We start from the raw sequence: 26,584 nt of genomic DNA on the forward strand, positions 1-26,584 counted from the left end.
CACACACACACACACACACACACACACACACACACACACACACACACCCGATGGTTAACCTAGCTGCTACTTAGTTTGTTAACTTAAACCATTGCTGTCACTAACACACACGTGCATGCATACATACACACATACTTGCATACAAAAAGCTTTTAGGAACTTTCATCTTTTTAAAAGGGCAGGGGGAAAATTCAATAAAGTGGTAGCCTGGCCAGCAGTAGGGGATGGTTGGAGCAGCATGGGTGGCTGAACTGTATGAGAAACAGATGTAAGCTCTTTGGGGCTAGGGCAGGCCTTTCTCTTTCTCAACCAGCCAATGGAAAGCAATGAATGTCCCTACCATCCATCACCCAGCCCTCCCCACCAAAGATTATTCAGTCTGTCTGTTGAAGCGAAGAGCAGAAAGGGGCATCCACCCAGCTGGGGAAACTATGATTTAGGCTCACACTTCGCTCAAGTACCACGTAGTCTTAAAAATGATTCGTTTCATGGTCTGAATCAGCAGGGAAATGCTTTCTTGCTGTTCTGTTTTGTACGTTCTACCATCAGACAAATCGCAATTCACCTATTGCTCTTTACATTCATCTCTCTCTTTTTAAAATTTGTTTTCCCTGCCTGGGCGCCCTTTTGGAGTTGATAAAAGACAGGGACCTGACACAAATGGGTCATTGCCGGTATGGTCACTCAATCAGCTTTCAATGAAGTTAGATGTTACAAACTTAAGGATTTGGAATGATTCAACCAGTTTGGAAAAAAGTGGTAGTTTCTCAAAAGAGTAAGCAGGTATCTACCCTACAACTCAGCAATTCCACTCCTAAGGATTACCCAAGAAAAATCAAAAGAAATGTCTACAAAAATAATCATATGGCAATGTTCATAGCAGCACTGCTCATAATACTTCCAAATTGGACACAGCCCAGATGTCCATTATCCAGAAAGGATAATCAAATTGTAGCATATTCATACAACAAAATACTGTTCAGCAATACAAAGGAATACACGACAATATGGGGAATTTCAAAACATTAGGTTAATCAAAAGAAGGGAGATATGAAAGAGTATATACTGTATAATTCATTTATATGAGGTCCATGAACAGGCAAAATTAATCTACAAGGATAGAAGTCAGAAATCAAAAAGAGGTTGCTGCTGGCAGGCAGGTAATTGATTGGAAAGGGTCACACGGGAACTTTTTGGAGGTGATAGATCTATAGATCTATAGATCTATCATCTATAGATCTATAGATCTATATCTTGTTTTAAATGATGGTTATGTTTGTGAATACAATTGACACAACACATTGAACTGAACACCTAAGACCTATACCTGGTATTGTGTGTGAATTATACCTCAAGTTTTTTAAAATTAAAAAGTTAAGGATTTTGGAAATACAGATGCTATAACAGGGATAAAAGAAATGAATGAGGAAATCAGAAAATAGAGGAAATGGGGGGAAATTGATGATGCTGGGGGAAGTGAAACTCATTAAGGATGAGAATGTATGTGGATACCTGTAGAAATACCTAGCCAGCTACCTGAAAGTTTCTTGAGTACTTACTATGTACCAAGCACCGTGCTTAATCACTTTCTTGTATATTATCTATTTGTCCTTCCCTTTTTCTTTGACCCTCCAGGGCACAGAATTGGATTAGTCCTATTCCTTGGTTCATTACACATTCTCATCATTAGTCCATGCATGGCTAGTTTCATTTAGTTAGCTGGTTAATCTTATTCATAATATGTACTTGTAAGCCCTCCACCCAAGAACTAACTAGAACCTTGACTGTAACCTATTATCTAGCTATATAATCCTATCTCCCGTTCTCCCACCTTCCCCCCACTCAAGGTAATCATCATCCTGAACCCTGTGTTTACCATTCCCTTTCTTTCCTTTTTGCATACAATTTTATTAATGCTTGTGAATTCTTACACATCTAGATTTAAATGTTACTTAGCTTTAATTTTATGAAAAAAATATGTTCTACATAATCTTTTGGCATTTACTTTTTCACTTGATATTATATTGCTAAAATTCATGTAAATTATGTGTCTCTGTGTCATTTAATCTTTAGTATAGCCCTATGAAATAGGTGTGATAAAGTTGGGGCTCAGAGAAGTAAATTAACATGCCCAAAGGCACACAACCAGGAAGTGGAAGAAGGAGGATTCAAAGCTGAGGCTCTTAACAAATATGTTACACTGCCTTCTCCATTCTATATCGTCAGCTATTTATAACCATATCTCTACCTATACCTTACCCATACCCCCGTCTATACATACATAGAGAGAGAGAGACATAAATGTCAGCAAGGAGCCCAGGTTATGGAGCATGAAAGAATCAGTCAAGTCTATCTAATAATTTATGGGTCCTCATACTCTGGTAGAGAACATAAAATATAAAAGTTATATATGCATGTCATCTCAAGAATTTTAGTCCTTTAAAATTCAGAATATACAAGCAGATAATGCTTTAGGAAAAGTGTCTGAAGGTGTGGTAGCATGTACGCGTGCACACACGTGCACATGCACTTTCTGGGGTGTGTCCTAGAACAGCATCCTTATTTTATTTCATTTCATATTCTAAAGGGGCAAATGCACAGATCTTGTTTAAGCAAGTCCTGCTCTGCACCTTATAACTGTATACCAGAGGCCATGGAAACTGGATCACTCTCTCAGGATGTCATTACAGCCAAGCAGAATCTCATTAAAAATCAATTCCTCAGGTCCATAAAGCTCGTTTATTTTATCTTCCTGGAGTGCCTGCTGCTAGCAGTTACACAGTTCCATTGTATGGCAGTCTTGTCTGTGAAGAACATTGCACAAAACGGCCATTTACAGATTTTCCAATTTTATGTTAAACTTTACAATTTTGCAGTAGTTTAAGTTTACAGGGTTTGCTTCTCAAGTGTAAGGTATCTTGTTACATGTGCTAGAAGTCCATTGCCAGTCCTAGGTCTCACTAATTAAATATTCGCCTTTATAAACTAGGTGCTGTCCGATGTGAATGTGCACACTTAATTGGGTAGCAGGGTTTCCAGAGCTAAGAATGCCTGATTTGGTCAATTTCTGCAACTTCTCACCCATTGCTACTTTCTGACTGTTGAGTTGTACCCATGGCCTCTATGGGTAATTACACAAAAATCAGGTAGGGAATTTGCTCTTTGTCGTGACTTTAATTCAATATCTCTAAACATGCTAGAAATCGATATGTATCGGCCAACTTTTATAAATGGGGAGTTGAAAGCACATAGAGATTTAGTGACCTGTACAGGTCACACCCTGAATGAGCAACAGAGGCGGAAGAAATCAGAGAGGCTGCTCTGGCCTCATCTGGAATCTTTTAACTCTTTTGACCCCCTTCAGCGATTTAGGGGCTGGCGGATTTCAAAGATCAGTGAACTTTTTGGAACAGTGCTTGGCAGTGAAACATAGAGGCTTGGATTCCTCAGATTTTAGCTCTTCCAGGATGCAGGCTTAGTTTGCATTTTATTATTTTTTTATTTTATACATTTATTTATTTTTGGCTGCATTGGGTCTTTGTTGCTGCATGTGGGCTTTCTCTAGTTGTGGTGAGCAGGGGCTACTCTTTGTTGCGGTGCGCAGGCTCCTCATTGTGGTGGCTTCTCTTTGCGGAGCACGGGCTCTAGGCGTGTGGGCTTCAGTATTTGTGGCACACGGGCTCAGTAATTGTGGCGCACGGGCTTAGCTGCTCCGCGGCATGTGGTATCTTCCCAGACCACGGCTCAAACCCGTGTCCCCTGCATTGGCAGGCGGATTCTTAGCCACTTCACCACCAGGGAGATCCCTCAGTTTGCATGTTGTGAGGAGAATAAGGAGGGATGGACATGTGTGAGTTGGGCTGGGATTAGAGTACAAAGAGGGTTAAGATCACTACAGACACCAAGTCTCCTTCTCCCCCCACATGTTGGGGACTAAATAAGCATATCATTTAAAAAATGTTAGCAGTTGACATTGGAAGGAAACAAGTCCAAAATAAACCTCAGTATAATCTGTTACAAAATATTCAGTGGAAATCGACAGGATTCTCCTCTGTTATGAACTCCTGCAATTTTGACAATTGCATTTCTCTTCATGAAACCATCCCTGGACACCATTCTCCAAGATGCCTTTTGTGGAGCCCTACATCTATAAGATGGTAATTGGTGTTTGAATAAAAAAGAGGTACTTGTTCAAATATATTTGCATATTTTGGCAACATTTGATCTCATTCCTGGAGATTCATAAGCATATGAGCATGTTAAAGTCTCTGAAAAGTCCTTCAGGGAAGAAAGCTTATTTGAACTTGTCTGACCATGGACTTTCCCCAACTGCAGCAAAACAACTACAAATAGCATCTCATGAAAATAGAAATAAGCTACAGAAGACATTTCAAGGGAATGATTAATCCTTCAACATTAAAACAAAAATTAGTCCTATGCCCCGTCCACTGTAAAAATTTCCATCTAAATCCCAAGTCACAGAATTCTGTCACTGGAAAGGAATCCAGTGGTTTACTCTAACAGCCTCATTTCACAGAAGAGGCGGCACAAAACATTAAATAACTTATCTAGGTATCATGAGAGAAGGGCAACTATACCCAGGATCTTTGCTTCCCAAGCCAGTGGTCATCTGTGTCACCACCCTGTCATTCAAAGCACTTATACTGCCCCCACCTAAAATTATCTGTGAAGAATAATTTTCGTCTGAGCTTGGAAACACAAAACTGAAATGTCGCTACATCTGTGTTCGGTGCTAATGTTTGCCTAGGATGAGACTAGGTTAGGAGAATATTGAGAACTTGAAAGAAATGTGCTCCAGGATGGGGGGAGAATGTTAGAGACTACTAATGCTTTTAGAAACATCGCAGATCCAGAAAGCATGCAGTGCCCAATAGAAACTGACGCTGCATAAAGCCGGCAGGTGGGAAAGTTGTCAAACTCGAGGAATTCTGGGAAGCGCAGAAAAGGTGGAGTTCATTGCAAGGAAATGCTAATCACTATTGGGAGAATTACTCACCAGCCTTTGAACCAGTGGCTTGACTCAGCACTGGAACAGAGATGGAGAGCAAAGACAGATGGAAATGTAACTTCCGAAGGGCCAGAAGAGGAATTGTCTCATAAGAACGTGTAACTAGAAACAGCTTTATACACCTGAGTCATCTATAAACCTGCTATTCCTCATATCTGTGTACATTTTATACTATCGAAGATTGGCATAAGAATCTGCATCTGTGTACACTTAAAAAAATCTGATTCTATGAGCTTTGCTGGGGAGGGAGGTAAGGAGGTGGGGATGGATGGTGGGTAACAAGAAACATTTTTGAAGGAAAAACAAAAACCTGATTCCTTGGTCTGGGTGGTAGAGGGTGAGGTTGAAGTGAGTCTTCAACAAAGCTGAGTCTAAATTGACTGGGAGGCTTTTATTTGGAACTCTCCCTTGCCAATATTTTATCACAGTATGGTTTCCATTCTTGGCCAAGAAAAAGAACTGAGGTGGAATGGAATTGGCTCCGTCTTAGCTCTGATAAGAGAGTCCTAATAATGGAAGACATCTTTCCCCCATAACTTTGAAAAACATGAAAGCAGATATTGGCTCTGAGTATGTCTGATGGCCTAACTTTATTTCCTGTCAACAGAAATAACTCTGATTTATGTTTGGTCATCAAGTTCACACACTCATATACAACTTGTATTGGGAGAGCACAGAGAGATGTAATATACAGAGCTGTGATGTATGCCTGTCCAGCGAAGCTTCCTGGTCCAAAGGAGACCTCAGGGACTGAGAAAGACACTTCAGTATTCTCACTCTTCTGACACTATATCCCCCTGTGCATCCTTCCAGTGAGTTATATTACGTGGGCTTCAGATGAGCTACATGTCGGCTTTGATCTCTGAGCCCCTCACCTACGCTCTTTGTGATCCAGAGGTTGGTTGGCCTGTATCCAGTAATTGCGGTGGGATGCTGAAGGCTGAGGGGATGGTCCATGCTGGTATCTGGCACATTGTTTTATTCTTTTAATATCTGGATGCATCAGAGGAGTGAGAGGATTTTTAAAATTCCATTTCCTTTTCAAAACTGATCGATGGTCCAGGCAGTGGAAATTGAGTGAATATGCCTTTTCAGTTAATGCCTTCTTATGTCATCTGGTTTTGAATTCAGAAGTATTCTTTCCACTGCCCTGTTATTATGCCGTATAATTCATTGAATTTAAGATGCCATCAATCATAACATGTCCCATTCTTTTATGTACCACTACAAAAAAAATACTGCCTATTAAAGGAGGACCTAATAGTTCCTTATGTTTTTTTTTTTTTTAAATTTTGTATTTTATCCTTTTTCAAGGGGTTCTTTTATACTTATTTGGATAGATTTATTATGTGTCCCACTTGTGCAGACATAAAAAGGAAAGTATATGTAAAATAAGTTGGCTAAGTTTCTCCTAAAATTTCTTCATATCCAGAGTCCAACTCTTCCAAATCCCTCCAGAGACAGATTCTTCAATGTCTATACATAATGCAGTGTTTTGCCCCAAAATACTATGACAGTGCAACACAATAACTACATCATGACTGTGGCCTGGCTGACAGTGAGTCTAAGTGACAGCAACTGTAAGAAGCCATGGATAGTGAGAAGCCAGGAAATTGAGACACATCCTGACTGTAGAGATGTTAAAACGGGGGGGGGGGGGGGGGGGGGGGAGGTATATCTTAGAATGGAAGAAATATGGTATGACTCAGTCTCAAAGCGTGGTACAAGATTCATGTATACAAAACTTAGAACTATTTTACAAAAAATTCTCTTTTTATTTCTGAGGTTCAACATCAACCTCAGAGAGGAATGCAAAGTTTTAAATTATCCACCCCTGAATTGCCGTCTCAGTGTAAGCAGTTCACGGGATCCTAAGTAAGCATGCTTATTTTACTTCTAGAGAGACTCTATAGGCTTTCTTTTTAAAAAGAAGTGGCCATGGAGACGGTTTATCTGTCAGTCTATGAAGACTGTGAGGCAACTTCGTATAGTTCCTGGGAAAGGTTCTTGCCAATATTTATTAGCCTCTCATTGTAAAAAACCTAACGTGTAATTTCAAATAAATAAGAATAAAAATTTCAAATAAAACCCGACATGTTCATGCTTATTTGGCAAAGTTATTTGGTGAAAAGAAGAATAGTAGCAATCTTTTTCATTTTGGTGCCTAAGATACAACGAAGTAGATTACATATACTTTTCCAACAATAGTGTGAAGAATCTTTTACATAGCTCTAAAATAAACACAATCGTTTTAGCAGGAAAAAAAACAAATTGGTAGTAACCACTAGAATTACATTTGAAGGAAATATTCTATGTTATTTGAATACAAATTAAAAATAAACACTCCAGTTTCTTTTTTGATAGATTAATTGGAACGTATTAAAACTCACAGAATTATTATGCAACTTATAAGCATTCATCTTTTATTTACTCTCAGGAACCTTACTTTTGGAAACTAGTATTCCACGTGAGCATTACACAATCACATAAAAGATTTTTTTCCTTCCCACCTGCGTTAGGCCCAGAGGTAGTTAAATGCTGGTGATTCTGTTTCTGTCCAGCGGAGGGCAGTAGCGCACATCTTTAGAAGAGGGATTCCCGTTTCAGGTTGGACGAGCCTCAACCTGAGAAACTGTACACCGCGTTCCGTGTCTCTTGAGCCAGCCTCCGGTGACAGTCCTTGGCAAGGTCAGCAAGGCCACGACGAGTTGTCTTCAGGGGCCCAGGTGGAAGACTTGAAGGCTCCTCTTCCCAGTTCTGTGGGATGTACTCCCTCAGCCCAGGCGTGTGTGATGCAGGAAAAATGCAAGGCCCCGTGACACGCAAAGGATCTGGGACCAAGCCTCACCACTTGGCTGCTTGAGTTCGCCTTTGGCAACAAATTGGAGGGAATGTGGTTAAAATGCGACTCATTCCCTTCCCAAGATACCGGCACTTAGATTGCATTTCTTCCTGTTTTCTGCTCTGATGAAGGACAATGAGGGGGAGATGTGGAGGCTTTGGTCCTGTAGGAGCATCTTCGAATCTAAAAATTGCCTCCCTGTACCATCCCCGCCTAGAGCTTTGCTTCCTTCATGCTGTATTTGGACGAACTGGGATTGTCCAAGCCACCAGAATTCCCAGGGGACTGACTAGCAGGCATGCTCTGTGCCTTTGAATTCAATTAGAATGGAGTGCTTTGGGCAGTAGTCAATCTAATGACATTTTTATCATTCAACTTAAAGAAAATGTTAAATTAAAAATTTTTCCAAGTTCCTTAACGAGGTAACAAATGCTTTAGAATGACTTCTAATCGTATGCATTGCGTGAGTCTGTAGAACACCGGAAATACCACAGAAAGGAGTGGACTCTAAGGGCCTCGTGGAGGTGTAGCATGAGAACCTCCATAGTCTTTCATGAGGACAGGGTGCATTCTCTGGGCTATTACTTTTTCTAATACTATACTATATGCCTAGTTAAGGGATGATAGCAAAATGGACACCTGTGTATCCACCTCCCGGTTTAAGAAATAGAATGTTACCAGTACCTTTGGTGCCCCTGTTTGCCCGTCCCTGCTTCTTTCCATCCGCCTCCTCTTTTCTCAGAAGCAACCACTCTCCTAAATTGTAATCACTTCTGGGCTTTTCTTTTTTTACATCTTTATTGGAGTATAATTGGTTTACAATGGTGTGTTAGTTTCTGCTTTATAACAAAGTGAATCAGTTATACATATACATATGTTCCCATATCTCTTCCCTCTTTCGTCTCCCTCCCTCCCACCCTCCCTATCCCACCCCTCTAGGTGGTCACAAGGCACCGAGCTGATCTCCCTGTGCTATGCAGCTGCTTCCCACTAGCTATCTACCTTACGTTTGGTAGTGTATATATGTCCATGCCACTCTCTCCCTTTGTCACAGCTTACCCTTCCCCCTCCCCATATCCTCAAGTCCATTCTCTAGTAGGTCTGCGTCTTTATTCCTGTCTTACCCCTAGGTTCTTCATGACATTTTTTTCCTTAAATTCCATATATATGTGTTAGTATACGGTATTTGTTTTTCTCTTTCTGACTTACTTCACTCTGTATGACAGACTCTAGGTCCATCCACCTCATTACAAATAGCTCAATTTCATTTCTTTTTATGGCTGAGTAATATTACATTGTATATATGTGCCACATCTTCTTTATCCATTCATCCTATGATGGACACTTAGGCTGTTTCCATCTCCGGGCTATTGTAAAGAGAGCTGCAATGAACATTTTGGTACATGACTCTTTTTGAATTATGGTTTTCTCTGGGTATGTGCCCAGTAGTGGGATTGCTGGGTCATATGGTAGTTCATGCTATGATTCCTTCTCTATTCTGTGCCATTTGTCTAGTTGTCTTCCCTGGACCAAAATCACCCTGTTGTCTAAATTACTGAAGCTTTGGAGTAAGACTTCATTTCTGGTAGGTCAAGCGAGATTCCCCTTCCACCTCCTCACTCCCACAACCCCTGTTCCTTTTCTTCAGGGGTGTCTTGTCTATGTTTGTTCCTTCATGAGATTACTCTTAATATTCAGAGAGGATGTGAAGCTGAGTGCCTTCGTGTGGATCCTCAGTCTGACAAGCTGGTTTGAATCCTGGCTCTTCATTACTATCTGTGCTGCCTTTTAGGCTAGTTACTTTACCTCTTAGCTTCAACTTCCTCATCTGTGACATGCACATCATAGTAGCACCAATTCACAGGATTGTTGTGAGGATTACAATGGGGTAACATAGATAAGGCACTGAGAACATTGCCTGGAAGGCGACACTATCGGCTTTGAATAGCTGAGAGCTTCTGCAGTCACACTGACCTCCTGGCTGTCTCTTGCCAACCATGTCACCTTAGACCAGTTTCTTTATTTTTCCAAACCTCTGTTTCTGCATATGCACATGGGGATAATATTAGGGTTGTTATAAAAGTTAAAGGAGAAAACCAAGGAAATTGCATAGCATGTTGTCTGGTAAATGCTTAACAATTTCATTTCAGCATTTTAACTAGATTTAATTTTAAAAGTAAATTGGGCCTTAGTGCTAAAAACTGTCTCTACACTCACTTCTGGGTATCTACAAAAACACTTGCTTGGGAATCCAAAACGTTTGCCTGGGCGAAGGATGATGATAGTAAAGAGAAGTTTGCAAAACCATCTCTTGCTTTCTTGCAGCTTTTCCTTGCTTTCATCTTTTTGAGGTGCAGCATACTCAGAAGGAAAAACTGTTCCTGATTAAAAGCCAAACTCTCCTTCCTAGGCCTTCCCTGTTTCCACAGCCTGCTTTGCCAGCTTAGGGCTGACCAGGCAAAGCTGTTCCTTAACTTGTTTTCCAGAATCAGAGGAAAGCTTAACATAACAAAATTTTATAGCTCCTGCCCGGTAACATATATTACTTTAGAAAAATAAAAATACCTTTCCCTTATCATGCATTATTCTTTTACATGTACAATTTTCCTGACGTATTGAAGTAATATTCCACGGTTTGCTGTGACTTGGAGGTTTATGGCCCTTCTGTGGCAGATCAGACTAAACATAATTCATTCATAGCTACTTAGTGCTCTGGGAAATAAACCCCTGAACTTAAATAACTATGGTGTGACCTCTGTAAAATATTATTTATGGTTTTAAAACTACTATTATGTAGATATCAAGATATGCCAAATGTTATAAACCAAACACCAGCTGGCAAATGGGACAACAAGTATTCCATTTATTTTTGCTTTTCTTTCTGGATATTTCTCTACAAATGCTATTTTCACTTAAATGGATTCTGGTGGAGGAAAGCAATGCTCATTTACATTTTATTATAGAATACTACAGTAAGTAAAAAAATTCTCTATAAAAAGCACCACAAAAATATAAACATTCCATTAACTTACTGCAGTTTAATAGGAAAGATACTGATTACCTTTGAGTATAAAGTAACTGTCCCCACTATCAGTGAACTAGTGTAACCCATCTGTTATTCATTTCTGCAAATTAGTTTATGGAGGAAAACCCGACTGCACTTTTAAGTTATCCAAATGGGAACTCTAAGTTTAGTCTTTTCATGCTGTCAAAAATATGTGTGCATTCACAGCACTCCTTATTGTAAGATTTTCAAAAGTGTAGGGTGTCATCTCCACACCTCCTTGATTTCCTCAATGATTTCCTGTGCATTCGACTATATTGTAAGAAATAAGCTGTTCAGTGGTAGTTAAGTCATGGAATCGTCGGTTTCCTAATACTCATTCAACAAATGTTTGAGGACCCACCACATGCTGGTCACTCAGCTTGACACTGGCAATAATAAAGATAAATGAGAAAAAAGAAATCCTCAGTGCTCAAAGAACTAACAGTTTGAATATGGAGGTAGATAACCAAATAAGGAATTTCCAGGCAGCGCATCAAGGGCTGTGAGAAAGGAATAAGCACAAAGGGAAGACGAGGCTGAGGACACAGTGGAGGAGGCAAGGAGGGCTTGTGGAGGACTTCACAGAGGACGGAGACCCAAACGCTGAGCATGGTCTTGAGGATGACTGGGGAGATTCCGGTGGTCAGGTGGACGTGCAAGACCAGCACGGGCAAAGACACAAGGGGATGCTGGGTTCAGGCCTCTTCAAATCATTCGATATAGCTGAAATTTGCTGGAGCCTTGGAGAAAGAAGGGATGAAGATTCAGTGCGAGGCCAACCATGGAGGTCTTGAAGGCCCTGCTGAGGAATTTAGGCTTCCTCCTGTAGGCTGTGTGTAGACATGAGAGAGCTGAAGTTGAGGGTCACGTGATGAGGTTTGTGTATTGGCTAGCTCCTCGTGGCTGGGATGTGGAAAATAAACTGGAGCCCAATTAGCAGGCTCCTCCAACTTCCAGATGGAAAATAACAAAGTCCTGGGCCAGGGCAGTGACAAAGAGAGACCTGATTGAAAGTGCATTTGGGATCTGGAAGCAACAAGATCTGATAACCAGTTGGATGCGGGAAGAAACAGAGGGAGGAGTCAAGGAGGTAGTTCGGGTTTGGGGCTTGGATGCTTGAGTGGGACAGATGAGTCATTTTCAGCACCTGGGACTATTCTTGGAAGAATGAGTTTGGAGGAAAGGTCAATGGGTTTCCTGCTGACCACGTGGAGCTTATGTTATTTGTAGGACATTTAAGTGTGTCCCAGAGGCAGCTGGATGTGTGAGTTTGGAGAGAAGTTAAGGTTGGAGATAGAGATTATGCCATTTATATATATGATGGTCAGTGTTTTTAAAGATTCATGAAAGTGAATAAATGAGCTAATTTGCCCCCTAATGGTATGAAAGATACCATCATTCGGTTATTTGCAAACTATCTTGATGTAACAAGGTAAGTCTTCACCCCTAAAGCCCTGTAGGTAAAAACAAAAAGGGAAGGGTAAAAAGTGTTTTCCATTCTGTCATTTGCTATGAATAGGAAGTGATGCAGCTCTCATTTTGGATTCTTTAACAAAAATGGGATATGTCTTTTACTTATTAAAATCATAACAAGATTTAATCAAGTCTTCCTTTGAGAATACTCAAGTGATTCAAATCATTGAAATGATATCACGGCCACATCCAGAGGTTGTGCTTTTGTTGTAGAAGACTGCCTACTTTTGTCGAGTTCCAAACAAAACTGAGCAAAATAGAAGGGAATCTATTTCTCCCTCATTAGTCTTGATGACTTTCTAAAAGCTCATGCATTTTGATGGCTAAGATTAATGAGACCACATAGTGTTAAGCACCTTGGACTTTCAGAACAAAGGCCTTTTAGAAGAACAAAGTATCATTATTAATGACACATCACTTACAGTTTTCATCAGTAATGTTAGGTTTCAGCCACTTTAATGGGAATTTAGTTAAGAGCTCCAATGTGGAGAGCAAGGCTATTAGAGGAGGTTCTTGACAGTAATACCTTTTGCTTCTAAGGAAGAAGATAAATCATACTGAAATTGATCAAAAAGACAAGCTGAGAGGTTCAGAAGGTGAGCTACCATCCACTTAGTAAATTTCTCAAAGGCCTTATCATCAATGAGTCCGCTGGAGAGCTCTGCCCTCTGCAGTGGGCTCCCTTTGTGGCCAAGTCTCCCCCTTCTGGACAACTTGCTGGCCCAGAAAACTGCTTCTCGCTCCAAACTTCACCTTTCTTTTTTATTTCCTCTCTCCTCTCCCTCCACACCCCCAGTCTATGTTGGGTTTCACTGCCTCAGGATCTTCCTTTGTCCTATGGTGAGCTGCTCAGTCAAGTGCATGAATAAAGGAATGCCACCTTGCTGTGGTGAACTAATTTACACCATTACCGCTAAAGGTGAGAATCATAATGCCAGGTGGCAAACCAGTGGGGAAGTATTTTTCCCTGAATACATGTCGTTAGTCTTATCAGATAAATCATGGGGGATGGTGGTATACATAGAGTCAATGGTGTTTGCGATTTTTGCAAATTCTTTACACAAGATGCTACTTTCAGATAAGATCTCTCAGGGACCTTAATGTGTTTCGGTCAGATTCACTAAGACTCTCTCAATGACACTTTATAAATGACTCTGCTTTTGTTGGAGAGAAATTACGAGAAATTCTCCTGGGGGAAAAAAACTGAAGTTAAAAAAAATTTTAATTTTGTCGTCGAAATCAGTCAGCTATGTTTTATCTGTAGGAAAAAAAAAAAAAACTAGAATGCAAAGAAATGCCCAATGAAAATAAAGGAAGGGGGAATTTAGTATTATTACCGTAACTGATGACTTATACCCAGGGGCATATAAGGAATTGATTACACTGCAGCTCTACCAATAACTCTTTGAGATCTTAGTCAAGATTGTTGAGATCCCCAATGACAGGAAGAGAGCACAGACACCACAAGGCAGAAGGGGTTGTGGTTATATAGTGTGAAGTGATATTGTTACTAAAGGAAATCTCAGACTATTATTCTGTCTCTGATTTGTAACAACTGTATAGTCTGTGAATTGTTTAGTTGATTTGATTCTGGAGATCCTTGGAAAATCTTTCTTGTTATATTATTCTGTTTTGGGAGTTCCTGCCAACCACATTAATTAGTTTCTCTTTTGTTTGTGGTTTACAAGGTAGATCAAAGCACATTTCCAGTCCAATTGTTGAGGTTCACTCTTTTCTGTCTCATTCCAGATGACACAGCTCTAGCTAGGAAGCCTTTACTGGACAACATGAGAATTCAAGTCCAGCTAAAATGCTGAGATACCAAACAAAATGCTACAGTGCAGGAGAATGTTTTGTTTTTAAAATTTCTGAGGCGTTGTAGTCCAAAATACCCAACAAATAATTGCAATTTAGAATTTGAGTAAAATGCAGAAATGGAGAAGTAAGATTACTGCAATCACATTCTTTAGTAACTTTTAGTACTAAATATTATTAAAAATTGACCACAGGGCTTCCCTGGTGGTGCAGTGGTTAAGAATCCGCCTGCCAATGCAGGGGACACGGGTTCGAGCCCTGGTCCGGGAAGATCCCACATGCTGCGGAGCAACTAAGCCCGTGTGCCACAACTACTGAGCCTGTGCTCTAGAGCCCGCCAGCCACAACTACTGAAGCCTGTGCTCCTAGAGCCTGTGCTCCACAAGAGAAGCCACCGCAATTAGAAGCCTGCACACTGCAACTAAGAGTAGCCTCCGCTCACTGCAACTAGAGAGAGCCCACGCACAGCAACAAAGACCCAATGCAGGCAAAAATAAATAAATAAAATAAAATAAAATATTTTAAAAATTGACCAAATTTTACCAAATTCAAACAATAGTTGAAGATCATCTGATTTGTACTACATGTTGATGTTGATATAAGCTCAGATTCTGCACTGGGAAGTTAACACTGAAAGATTGAGTTCACTGTGAGCTTTATTATGAAAGATGATTTTCTTTCTGCATTATAAATCTGCTAATAGCAAATGAGCAAAGTGGTTGCTAGTTGGTACCTTTTTTAACGTCTGTGCCTTTAAGATCATAGTTCAAAAGAATTAAGCAAGTGCGATAAAAAAGGCAACACAAACATAACCTTTATTCTCTTTCAAAAACCTGGAGAATAAATAGGGCTTGGAACCATATTCATTGATTTAATCAGAATACCTTAAATTTTGTAGTCCCATTTAAACTTTTATAGCAATACAATGATTATTGTAAAAGTGATGGCAATATACATGGTTGTTCTCAACTAAGTAGTAAAAAAATGTAGTAAATTCTCTTATCCATCATAAAGAAGGGCTAGGCTAGTGAGCTGCTCGATCAAACACTCATAATAAATAAAAATTACTCTCTATATATCTGATCATATATTCATAGCCTAAAATCACAATACACAATCTGACAGTAAAACTGTGCTATATTCAGGAGTTGGGAAGCCAGCACACTGGGATTATAAAACATTTTTTGGTTTATGTAAATACTGAGACAGAATCTCTAAAATCACGACTGTTCCAGAAGATCTGAGACAGATGTCAATGAACATGCATGTCTATCGGCTATTAGTTTTCAAAGGACTAGAAGAGTAAAATAAAATTAATGTAAATTATTTAATACAATTCAATATTGCTTTGACTACTTAAGAAAAATACCTCAAGGTATTGCACTGCCTTATAGGCATGAGCAAAAATTGTAGTAACTGGAAAGTAGCCGTAATAGAGAACAGGCACTGAGAATTCTGACAGAACACCAAATAACTGCTTTTGGCAAATAAACTGGTTAAGATGATCTCACTTTTTTAAAGTTCTTTTGCCATAAAAGGGGTTTTTTAAATTCTATTTTCTTAGAATAATTTTACATATATTAGAATGATTTTAGAGCAGTCAGAGTTTAACATTATCTCAAAGGTTCAAATAATTCTTATGATTCTAGTTTACATAAGACTATATTCCTTAGCAATCATTTAAACATATTACTAAAAACAAACATGGTTCATCTGAGAACATAGATTAAAATTTTTTTTTCTTAAACCCAAGGGAAAAGGTATGAACGTAGCCCTTTCTCTCTAAGCATAAAAAGTCATTTAGATGACAAAGAGGACTGAGTCCAGAGTCAGGAGACACAGATATGACTTTAGGGAAATCACTTTCCCTCTAAGATCCCCTCCAGCTATCTGATTCTAAGGTTAAAACATTCCCTCTGAACTATACAAACTGACCTGGCATTTTCCAGTTTCTACACAGTACCTGGCCACCCTGCCCCCTCAAAGAACCTTTTAATTTCTTACACTCAAATATCAAATGAATTGATACAAACCCTGCTCTGCAAATCTGTATGCCAGCTAGTTGTTTTCACTTATTCTGCACATTGTAGAGAGCTTCCTGTGTTCAAGAAGGAGTGCTAGACCAAACCTGCTTGTCACTGCCCCTGGGAACAAATGACCCCCTGGAAAATTGGACGCAGTGATTGCGTCAGGCCCAGCTTCAGACACCTGAGGAAATAGGGAAAAAGGCAGTTATCCTACTTGCTCCCTGGTTCAGGGCACTGATTCCCAAACTTGAGGGAATACAGGAGGAATCTCCAGATGGGTTTGTTAAAACCGCAGCTTCCAGGGTCTCACCGCAGCCTTATTGTATCAGAATTTCTGGGGATGGGGCCTCCTAAACTACCTACATTTTTAATCAATATGTTCTCCCCCACCCCTCCATGTCTCTGCTGGTTATTTATGGGCTTCCCTCTCTACACTCCCACCCCTCAAAACAGAAAAAAGAAAACCACTGTACTGTAGCGGTTAAAGCTCTAGAGTCAGCGTCAGGAGGCAACGAGCAGCTGCTAGATCTGGAATGAGTTATTTAACATCTCTTCACCAGATGGGGGTTGAATGAGAGGAGTCTAGCCGTCCCTTCCTCTCTCAAAGAACCTCACGTGTCAACTCGTGAAGGAGATGGGGAAAATGTGCAGGGATGTCTCACTCTAGCAGTTCAAACACCCCAGAAGAGTCTGGAAGCCCCCGATCGGGTGTAATTCCTCTCTCTCTCTGGTCCCCTCATCCACAACTGGAGGCAAAGTGAGGCGAAGTTGGAACTGGGTGACAGTCGGGAGGGAGAAACCAAAAGAAGCTTGCAAGAGCGTTGTGGCAAGAAGCAGAAAGAGTACTCTGAAAGCAGGAATTACTCGTCGTCCTCGTCGTCGTCGTTCTGGTCCTGGTAGCGAATGTAGACGACCAGCATGACAAATCCCGTGAGGATGCAGAGGGAGCCGACCACCAAGTAGGCGATGCCCAGGAACGGATTCTTGCCGCCCATCCAAGAGATGCTGCTGAAGTTGATGAGCTTGTGGCCGCCGAAGACGCGCACCGGGTAGTTGTAGGTGATGTTGACGCGGTAGGTGCCCCGCGGCAACCCGGCCGAGTAGTTGCCCTGGCGGATGCGCGCGTACAGCTTGCGGAACGTGGGCAGCGCCGCCGTGCGCATCCATACCACGAAGTCCTGGTTGATGAAGCCGGTGTTGTTCGGGTCTGGGCTGAGCTCGTAGACCGGCCGGTGCCAGCTGGGCGGGGGCGCGGTGCCCAGGAAGGCCAACGCCAGGCTGCCGTTCACCAGCGGCGGGTTGCGGAACTTGACGTGGTAGTCGGTCCACCAGGCGATGCCGGTGCGGTCGAGCGGCACTTCGACGTAGGGCCCGCCCGGCAGGCGCTGGTGCCACAGCGAGAAGGAGTCGTTGAAGAGGCTGTTGGCGATGGCGCCGCAAGGCGCGATGGGCAGGCCAGCCGCGCTGTACTGGTAGGGGTAGCAGTCGTTGACCGGGTGGTGCAGCGCGCTCTGCAGCCCGCTCAGCTGCGCGTCGTCGCGGGACACGCCGTAGCGCCGGTTGTTCTGGTAGAAGTTGGTCAGCTCGTAGTAGAGGTACACGGGGCCCTGGAAGAACTCGGGCAGCGAGAAGTACCAGGCGCACGAGCAGCGGGGCGGCGGCGCGCGGCCCTGGCCGGCGGCGGCGCACACCGAGCAGTTGCCGGTGCCCGGGTCGCCGGTGTAGTCGTACTCGAGCTCCTTGATGCCGTTGGAGGAGTAGTAGAGGCCCAGGCCCAGGCCGATGAAGGCCAGGCCGGCGCAGAAGAAGAGCGGCAGCGTGATGCTGGCTGACAGCAGCGGCTGCCAGGCGGGGAGGCGCTGCTGAGTGAACGCGGTGTTGTCGGGCTGGTGGGCGCCCCGGGCGGTGGCGCTCCAGGTCATGGCGGCCGCGCGGACCCACGGAGGGGAGCTCGGATGGGGCCGGCCGGGGGCGCCTCCCCCTCCTCACTGGGCGAACCCGGGGCTACCCCCAGGAAAGGTTTCCACCGGCTCAGGTGAGTTCCGGCCCCAGCCCCGCCTCCGACCCCCGCACAGGTGAGTCTTAGTTACAGGTTCTCCGGGCAGTGACCGGACCCTTCAGTTCCGCCTCGGCCCAGGTGATCGGCCAGCACCGCCCCTGCGGGTAATCGAGAGCCGCGCCCCGCCTCTTCGGAGGTGAGCGGGCGGGCGTTCCTTCCCTCACCTGGCGGGCCCAGAGCTCGCTTTTCCTCTGGATCCGGGTGGGTCCGGACTCTAGCTCCTCCTCCCCGAGGTGAGTGGCGGCCCCAGGATGCCTCTGAGTGGCTCATACCTTGCTCAGGTACTTCCTTCCCTTCCGCCTTCCAAGTGACTAGAGTGCCTGGGCCAGTCTTGCCCGAAATCGTAGGAGCTGCAGCCTCCAGCACAAAGTTCCACTGAGGGATTGCACCGTGCGTCCTGGAGCCTTGAAGATTTCAGGTAATTAATCCTCTTTTATCTGAAAGTGGAAAAAAGTGTCTCTGGACCCTCTTGTCTTTGTAGGTTAACTTAGGGGCCCCCTTTCAGCCAAGTTGCAGCCACAAGTTGTAATGCCCAAGAGACTGCACTATGGTAAATCGGTTTGGAATGCCGTGCCTGCATTCAAATTCTAGAATTTTTTTTTTTTAAGGGAAAATGATTTTCCGGCTAGGTGTCCCAATCTGGCTGTATAACTAAGAAAAGTGGAAAGTTCTCTAAAAATGACACTTAAAAAAGAGAACTAAAGATGGCAGGAGGTTCAGAGCCTTTAAATATCTCTCTAGCTGGTGGAGAAACCACACAAGGAGAAAATTGCACTGGACTACATGTGATTTCTTTTTCTTTTCAGATTATTTGCCTGACTGGAAAAAAGTCCGACCCAAGGTCCCAAAAGACCTAGCTGCTATCCACAATCAAGGATGTTAGGACTTTGGGCCTAAGGAGGTGAACTACAAGGTTTTATAGGACTTACTGCAAAGGAAACCCAAAATAGCTCTGAACATTGCTTGCGATTCTGGCTTTTATATCTAGGTTGGTACAATATACAAAAGAGGGTGTCGGGCCATTTCAACTTTGTGCTAAATCCTCCTTAGGTATTGAGGTGTTTCTGCCTCTCTTCCCGCTCCTAAAATGCAAATAACTTAAATGTTTGCTATATTACACTTCTGCACTTAGAATAATATATTGCATTCAGGAGTTATTCAAACCCATTGAAATCTGGAAAGTTAAAATACTTGCTAAATTAAACAACAGGGATTTTTTTTTTTTAAGCATCTTTCAAGTGTTAGCCCTAAGCTAAGCAAGGTAGAAGACAGAAGACAATTAGACTAAAAAGGACCCTTGATCTCAAGGCACTTGCAGTCTGATAGGGGACATATTACTTAGGAATAAGATGAATCAAAATAGACAATACACAGCATATACTCAAGTACCAAATTATACTTTACAAGAATGATACTAAAATTAAAAAGTAATATTGTTTTAATAACAGAAAATTCATTCTATCTTGTTGAATGGAATGAATGCAGATTGCAAGCTTTAGCTATTAGAGAATACTGAGGGAGATCCAGGTGACTCGAATTCCACTTCCCTCACTTTTAATCATATCCCAAGAGAGGAAATCCCAACATTGTCCACAACTTCCTATGGTGTGATCCAGTCTCCACTACACCTTTCTTTCAAGAAGATAAAAGAATAAACAGTTCTCTGTATCATTTTGGTGGGTTCCATCCACTCCTATATCATTGAGTCATCAGTTGGCTTGACATAGAGTCCACAGAACTAGTCCCTAGGAAGGAATTTGGTTCCCCAAACTTAACCTAGTGGATTTTAAGTCTAACAATTGCCCTGCCACCACTCCCCGGAAGTGTGAGCCCTCCTGTTGAGCTGAGAGACTTGCCAGCTCTCCCCTCCCTGGATGACATTCATTTATTCATTCTGATAACTAGGGTCACACCAGAGTGTCCCAAAAGCCAAATGAAGAGAATATTTCAAGACAAGGAATGGTCTACAGGGTGAAACACAGCTGAGGGTTCTAGTGAGACAAGAAATGAAAAGGTGCCATTGGATTTAACTTCTGTGGGAACAATTTGGGTGGTGGGGTGGGAGGAGTCAGGCTGTCTCAGGTGAGGGAAAGAGGATGTGGAGGCAGCCCAGGCAGGACAACGCCTTTTAGAAGTATGGGGGAGGGGCAGGAGAAAGGCAAGTGGCAATCATTTAGAAGAGTATGTATCCCAAGGGAAAGGCTTCTTTATAGATGGCAGCAAGGGTTTATTCTGAGGGGAAAAGATAACAGTTCCGGCAAGGTTGAAGAGAGGGGCGACAAGCTCATGGATGGTCCAAAGGCAGGAGCAGGCAGGAGGCTCTGGGTCCAGAGAGCAGGTGCAGGGTCAGCTCACCTCTGAAACAGGGAGTAAGGATGGATGCAGAATGCAACTGGGCTTTGGTCTTGGCTCAAGGGGAGAAAGTTCCCACATAAGAATTTCTTTCTGTGCAGTAAAAGGCATTGGGGGGCGGGGAAGGGAAAGCATGAGCCTAAGGAAGTCTATGAGGAGGGGAAGAGGGAACTGGCCTGGGATATATGAAGTGATGTTGAGTGGCTTCGTCTAGAGGGGTCATGCAACCCAGGCTGGGAGAAGGCAAGTGAACACGTCCAGCACATGGGGGCTTTCAGTGCAGGTGAATTGGAAATAAAGGCTTAAGATATTGCAGTTATTGTGGAGCGGGTGGCTTAAGTGATAGGCCTTAGTATTTAAGAGAATAGCAAAGAAAAATGAAACAAAGCTGGGGGACCAAAAGAGAGCATAGGGACCAGCAGACTGGCAGTCCTAATGATGTTAATTAACGAGCAGGTGGCATGAAAGCTGGGAGGGGAAAAGCCCTGGTATGAGATGGGATGTTAAAGATTTTGGAGGGGCTTCCCTGGTGGCGCAGTGGTTGAGAGTCCGCCTGCCGATGCATGGGACACGGGTTCGTGCCCCGGTCCGGGAGGATCCCACACGCCGCGGAGTGGCTGGGCCCGTGAGCCATGGCCGCTGAGCCTGCGCTTCCGGAGCCTGTGCTCAGCAATGGGAGAGGCCACAACAGTGAGAGGCCCGCGTACCGCAAAAAAAAAAAAAAAAAGATTTTGGAGGTGGAGCAGTGCCGGGATGCATGTATACGTCATGTCTTCTCTACCAGCTTGCAAGTTCTGAGAGGCCAGAACTGGTATGTATTGCTGTGTCCCCCAGAGTTCAGTGTATAACGAGGGCTCTGACCTCGTGTCTTGCATTTGGTTATGTGTTATGATGCATTAAAGGACACGTGACTCTTGTGAACTCTTCCCAGTCCCAAAAAAGAAGTTAGTTCATTCTAAACAATTCTTTTTTGTGTCTGTTTATTATAAAGAGAACTCAAAGTGAAAGGAAAAGTCATTCCCAATCCCAGTACTCCTCAAATCGTTTTATTTTTCCATTTTATATTGTGGGTTTTATCCATTTAATTTTAATAGATTTTAATTATAAAAAATACTTTATCATTCTGTGTGTTAAATTACCTCCTTATGGAATGAGATGAAGAATAAAGTAAATATTTTCTCTGTTTCTTTGTGGTCTTCATAATTTGTAAATGGTTCCAAAATTCATGGTTTTGCCATATTTAACCACTCTCCTATTGTTGGGCATGTGGATTATTTCCAGTTTTTCAGTATTCCAAAGAATATAGTAGTAGACATCTTTTCGCCTATAACCTTTCATTTTATATTATTTCCTTAGGATAAATTTCTAAAAGCAGGAAAGGGGCTTAAAAGTCAAACCTGTTAAAGATACATATCTCTAGAGTCTTTGACACTGCCACAACATTGTTTTCTTGGCTACAGTCACCAAAATGTTGCCAACAAAACCAGTTGTAAACCACAGAATATATTTAGTCTGCGCTAATAAACTATCAGATACTAGGAGAAGCAATATAAGATAGGGGAAAGAAAGTTGCCTGACGTTAAGGAAGTCCAAGTTCTACTCAAAAGTTCATCAAGAAATAGCTGGGTGACCTTTGTCAAATTGCTTAACTTCTCTGGTTTCCTGATTGCTTATCTGTATGAGTGTGTTTGCCAAAATGATAGTAAATATCTCTTTCAATGCAAAGATATCTGTTTCTAGTCATCCCAAGAGGTCTTCCTTGCACTGACTCATTGAATAAATAGTCAGCATTTACTGAGTACCTACTGTGGGCCAGTCACTCTGTAGGCACTTTATGTGCAGTATCTCATCTAATTCACACCGCAAACCTAGGTGGTAGGTACTGTTATAACCATGAAACTGATGCAGAACTAAGATTTAGGCTAAGGAAATGGAGGCTAGCCAAGTTCTTATAGAGGTAAGTGGTAGCTGAGAGTCTAGTGCTAAATTCCAGCATCCTTCATTTTCAGTCACCGCAGTGTAATGTCTAGACATACTTCTTCTTAAAAGAACCCAAAAGACTTGAACCGACTTCTAGTGTAGCAGGTCTTTTATACCCCAAAGATAAGAGAATTCTGTTCCATTTATGCAAAGTCCCAGAACATCTGAGTTGCCTTATTTTTGTTTAACAAAAGCTTTCGTTTTGAAGCCAAATTTTGTTCAGCATGTCTATTTCTCTTGCTAAAGTAAAAATAACTTCACTTGTCTGGCTGTACTCAGTTTTTGCATTTATTTCATTTAGTTCATGACTATTTATCTTACCGTAATAGAGCCAAGGGTTTTTAATTGGTGTTCGCTTATATAAGTTTATACTGCTCAGGATTGTTGCCTATTACTCTGCCCATGGGGCAGCTTTTATTTAAAAGGAATCAAATTAAATTGCTTCATAAATTACAGCATGTGTTCAGAAAAGTTTGAAAAATATCCACTGTGCCTGGACTTCATTTTTCATTAAGAACTGTGTTCAGCAGACTTCCTGTTTCAAAAATTATGGGGTGGTACCCCCTAGTGGAAGATGCAGAGTAACTTCGGTGAACGAGTACTGTAAGCACTGGGGGCAGAAAAGACAGACAGGAGTTCTTTGCACTCCTTGCTGCAGTGTGTTGGAGTTTTGGGTCACTAACTTACTGAAAAACAGTGGAGGCCACTTGTGAGCAGAATTGGGTGAGTTGAGAGCTGCAGGGGGCAGTATAAAATGAACAATGTGACTGAGATAGGTGACAATAGGTCTTAGGTGGCACAGGCATTGGCTATGGGATGCCCAGGTTAAAAGACTGGAAAAATCAGCAGGGATTGGATTGGACTTGAACTATGTGCATAGAGTTTGGTTGTAGGAGTTGTGCTTGGTGAGTTGGTACTAGAGAGACCCAAAATATCAGGAGGACAAGTTGGGTGACAGAATTGAGACAGAGGGGAAGGAAAAGCTTTGTCACTGGAAATAAGAAAGAGTTAAATCAAAACTGAATTGGGTTAATGCAGTGTGAAAGGTGAGAGGGCCATATACCAGGGTGAGGATGGCAAGAGGGAGGGGACACCTACAGAGCAGTGTCTAGGGAACCAGCTTGTCTGTTGAGACTAAAGGCCACCCTCCCCTGCCCTTTCCCTGTCCCTGTGGGAGTGAAACTCATTGGTTTGGGGATGACCCCACTGAGGAATGTGATATACACACTGGCTTTCCCTTTCCCACAGTGACAATATCTATTTGAAATGTAGGAATCCTTCACTCTGTATCGGGAGTGAATGGTTAAACATTTAAAAATTTTCAAAAAGTTATCAGCTTGTCTTTTGACAAGATTCAACACCCATTTATGATAAAAACTCTCTGGAAAGTGGGCATAGAGGGAGCCTACCTCAACATAATATAGGCCATATATGACAAACCCATAGCAAACATCATTCTCAATGGTGAAAAACTGAAAGCATTTCCTTTAAGATCAGAAACAAGACAAGGATGTCCACTCTCACCACTATTATTCAACATAGTTTTGGAAGTCCTGGTCATGGCAATCAGAGAAGAAAAAGAAATAAAAGGAATCCAAACTTGAAAAGAAGTAAAACTGTCACTGTTTGCAGATGACATGATACTATACATACAGAATCCTAAAGATGCCACCAGAAAACTACTAGAGCTAATCAATGAATCTGGTAAAGTTGCAGGATACAAAATTAATGCACATAAATCTCTTGCATTCCTATACACTAACAACGAAAGATCAGAAAAAGAAATTAAGGACACAATCGCATTCACCAATGAAACAAAAAGAATAAAATACCTAGGAATAAACCTACCTAAGGAGGTAAAAGACCTGTACTCAGAAAACTATAAGACACTGATGAAAGAAATCAAAGATGACACAAGCAGATGGAGAGAGATACCATGTTCTTGGATTGGAAGAATCAATATTGTGAAAATGACAATACTACCCAAAGCAATCTACAGATTCAATGCAATCCTTATCAAATTACCAATGGCATTTTTTTACAGAACTAGAACAAAAAATCTTAAAATTTGTATGGAGACACAAAAGACCCAAATAGCCAAAGCAATCTTGAAGGAAAAAAACGGAGCTGAAGGAATCAGACTCCCTGACTTCAGACTATACTACAAAGCTACAGTAATCAAGACAATATGGTACTGGCACAAAAACAGAAAAATAGATCAATGGTACAGGATAGGAAGCCCAGAGATAAACCCACGCACCTACGGTCAACTAATCTATGACAAAGGAGGCAAGGATATACAATGGAGAAAAGACAGTCTCTTCAATAAGTGGTGCTGGGAAAACTGGGCAGCTACATGTAAAAGAATGAAATTAGAACACTCCCTAACACCACACACACAAATAAACTCAAAATGGATTAAAGAACTAAATGTAAGACCAGACACTATAAAACTTTTAGAGGAAACCATAGGAAGAACACTCTTTGACATAAATCACAGCAAGATCTTTTATGACCCACCTCCTAGAGTAATGGAAATAAAAACAAAAATAAACAAATAGGACCCAATGAAACAAAAACTTTTGCACAGCAAAGGAAACTATAAACAAGACAAAAAGATAACTCTCAGATGGGAGAAAATATTTGCAAATAAATCAACGGACAAAGGATTAATCTCGAAAATATATAAACAGCTCATGCAGCTCAATATTAAAACAACAAACAACCCAATAAAAAAATGGGCAGAAGATCTAAATAGACATTTCTCCAAAAAAAGACATACAGATGGCCAAGAGGCACATGAAAACTGCTCAACATCACTAATTATTAGAGAAATGCAAATCAAAACTACAATGAGGTATCACCTCACACCAGTTAAAATGGGCATCATCATAAAATCTACAAACAACAAATGCTGGAGAGGGTGTGGAGAGAAGGGAACCCTCTTGCACTGTTGGTGGGAAGGTAAATTGATACAGCCACTGTAGAGAACAGTATGGACGTTCCTTATAAAATGAAAAATAGAATTATCATATGACCCAGCAATCCCACTACTGGGCATATACCCAGAGAAAACCATAATTCAAAAAGTCACATGCCCCCCAATGTTCATTGCAGCACTATTTACAATGGCCAGGTCATGGAAGAAACCTAAATGTCCATTGACAGACGAATGGATAAAGAAGTTGTGGTACATATATACAATGGACTATTACTCAGACATAAAAAGGAATGAAATTGGGTCATTTGTAGAGACATGGGTGGACCTAGAGACTGTCATACAGAGTGAAGTAAGTCAGAGAGAGAAAAACAAATATTGTATATTAATGCATATATGCGGAATCTAGAAAAATGGTACAGATGAACCAGTTTGCAAGGCAGAAATAGAGACACAGATGTAGAGAACAAATATGGACACCAAGGGGGGAAAGCTGGGGGCGGAGCAGTGGTGGTGGGTGAATTGGAAGATTGGGATTGACATATATCTGCTAATATGTATAAAATATAAAATAAAATAATAAGAACCTGCTGTATAAAAAATGAAATAAAATTCAAATCAAAAAAGGAAAAAGAAAAAACAGTTATCAGCCCTATGTTCTAACACCCATAATGTGAAGAGGGAGGGCTCATCTTAGGAAAACTGAAGTGCCCAAGACAGATGTGCTTAATGCTCTTTCCTGCTTGATAGCATCAACAAACTGAATAAACATACTTTTAATTCCACTATCTAGGTCACTGATACAAATGTTTAACAACCTTGCCCGAGAACCTGGGAACCTGTACTTGCCATTTGTGCTGATCAATTTGCCTTGTTAATATTCAATCTGGAGGTTGTATTACCCTTGGAGGACGGCAGGGGCCCCTGACCTTTGTCTCTGAAATGTGAATTTGAAGTGGTTGTGTTTAAAATTTTAGTTCTCTTTCTGTAGGAGGGATACTGTGAGGACAGCTGCGTTGTGTC

General features: G+C 41.8%; 1 protein-coding gene across 1 annotated transcript in view; it reads right to left on the minus strand.

The window, feature by feature from the left end:
• Window positions 1-16,885: 16,885 nt before the first annotated feature.
• The window catches only part of CDC50B (cell division cycle 50 P4-ATPase accessory subunit B), a 36,498-nt gene continuing 26,799 nt past the window's right edge, over window positions 16,886-26,584 (minus strand). The window contains exon 2 of the mRNA XM_027111434.1: window positions 16,886-18,728. Within this exon, the coding sequence (XP_026967235.1) occupies window positions 17,093-18,154 (1,062 nt within the window). The 5' untranslated portion in view covers window positions 18,155-18,728 and the 3' untranslated portion in view covers window positions 16,886-17,092. The remainder of the gene's footprint in view (window positions 18,729-26,584) is intronic.

This window comes from Aethalodelphis obliquidens, unplaced genomic scaffold, assembly GCF_003676395.1.
Source record: "Aethalodelphis obliquidens isolate GAN/ISIS:26980383/991018 unplaced genomic scaffold, ASM367639v1 scaffold10, whole genome shotgun sequence".
In the NCBI taxonomy this organism is placed as follows: domain Eukaryota; kingdom Metazoa; phylum Chordata; class Mammalia; order Artiodactyla; family Delphinidae; genus Aethalodelphis; species Aethalodelphis obliquidens.